Here is a 1537-nt window from a genome sequence, read left to right on the forward strand (position 1 = left end):
AATAAACTATAATCGAAAGTTGACTGTGTAAAACCATAGTGAATGAGAGAATTGGGAAATTTTGCATGCCATTGACGTGAAGCTTGCTTGAGTCCATATAAACTTTTGAGGAGTTTGCATNGATGGAGAATAGAGATTAACTATTCCCATCTTGGAAAGAAGAGAGTACTTTAGTGAATATATCGGCTAACTGTGAGTGGCTAGGGACATGGGCAGTGGCAATGCTTCCTTCTTGAATTTTGTTTTGAATGATGTGACAATCTACTTTATGTGCTTCGTACGTTCGTGGAAAACGGGCTTCGCATCAATATGTAAGGCTGCTTGATTGTCGTAATGGAGAATGGCAAGATTAGGTTGTGGAATGCTCAAGTTATGAAATATTTGACGAATCCATGTAAACTCGCAACAAGTGGCTGCCATAGCACGGTACTCAGCCTTGGTAGAAGAACGAGATACAACGGACTGCTTTTTGGATTTCCAAGAGACAAGGGATTGTCCAATGAAGAGGCAAAAACCAATGGTTGATTTTCGGGTATCAGGGCATGAAGCCCAATCGGAATCACAATAACCATACAAATTAAGAGGGGAGTTAGCCGAGAGGAGAAGATCCTGATCTGGGTTGCTTTTAAGATACTTTAAAATCTTGTGTACAATATGTAGATGAAGTTCACTTGGCTGAGACATGAACTGGCTGAGAAGTTAGACTGACTAACTAATGTTTAGCCTAGTGATTGTCAAGTATAGAAGCCTGCCAATGAGTCTCCTGAAAGAGCTACAATCTTGGAGTGGAGTGCCAGAGTCTTTATGCAACTTGAGATTTTGATCCATAGGTAGTTTGGCAGGTTTGGAGCCGAGAGTACCAGAGTTTGAGAGTATAGCCAGTGTGTATTTTCGCTGACACAAATGAATTCCTTTGGTAGATCTTGCTACCTCAATGCTGAGAAAATATCGAAGTGGATCCAAATCCTTAATTTTGAAGGAAGTGTTCAAAAAGTTCTTGAGAGACTCAATGCAAGCAATGGAATTGGAAGCAACAACAATGTCATCAATGTACACTAACAAAGCTGTAAATGAATCTTTTGTCACCATGGTAAATAAACTATAATAAGAAGTTAACTGTGTAAAACCATAGTGAATGAGAGAATTGGGAAATTTTGCATGCCATTGACGTGAAGCTTGCTTGAGTCCATATAAACTTTTGAGGAGTTTGCATNTTTTTTTTTTTGGTATTTTCTTTCATTTAGGTTTTATAATATGAACTGGTATACCTATCTTTGATTAACTTTATGTTCATTCTTGCTTGTTTCTTCATATCTTGGTGTCTCTTCTTGCTCTTTGAGGTTACAAATAGTTTTATTTGTTACAATTGAAAACAGGGCACAAGAAAGCTTTAGGAAAGGAGAATACCAGTGTTTGGCTAAAGAATTCCTCAATTGAGTATATTGTATAGTATTGTGAAACGAGTACAAAAACTAGCCTAAATATGCCTTCTGTACAGATGATTCTCGAAGAAAAAAGAATAACTAACTCTACCACT

The 1537-nt window shown here is 37.6% G+C and overlaps 1 protein-coding gene across 1 annotated transcript; it reads right to left on the minus strand.

Annotated features, from left to right (window-relative positions):
- Nucleotides 1–261: 261 nt before the first annotated feature.
- On the minus strand, nucleotides 262–1089 carry LOC116143138 (uncharacterized mitochondrial protein AtMg00810-like). Its single transcript, XM_031428555.1, has 2 exons — nucleotides 714–1089; nucleotides 262–614 (listed from the first exon to the last, which is right to left on the minus strand). The coding sequence occupies exons 1-2, from the start codon at nucleotides 1087–1089 to the stop codon at nucleotides 262–264; spliced, it is 729 nt and encodes a 242-aa protein (XP_031284415.1).
- Nucleotides 1090–1537: the final 448 nt, after the last annotated feature.

The sequence above is a fragment of the Pistacia vera genome, unplaced genomic scaffold, assembly GCF_008641045.1.
Source record: "Pistacia vera cultivar Batoury unplaced genomic scaffold, PisVer_v2 Contig426, whole genome shotgun sequence".
NCBI lineage: Eukaryota > Viridiplantae > Streptophyta > Magnoliopsida > Sapindales > Anacardiaceae > Pistacia > Pistacia vera.

Excerpts from the sequence above, each read along its gene's own strand:
- LOC116143138 (XM_031428555.1), bottom strand. The coding sequence starts at position 1,089 with ATGGTGACAAAAGATTCATTTACAGCTTTGTTAGTGTACATTGATGAC. Across the intron at positions 615-713 it reads AATCACTAGGCTAAACATTA|ATCAGGATCTTCTCCTCTCG; the intron begins GTTAGTCAGTCT and ends AAAGCAACCCAG.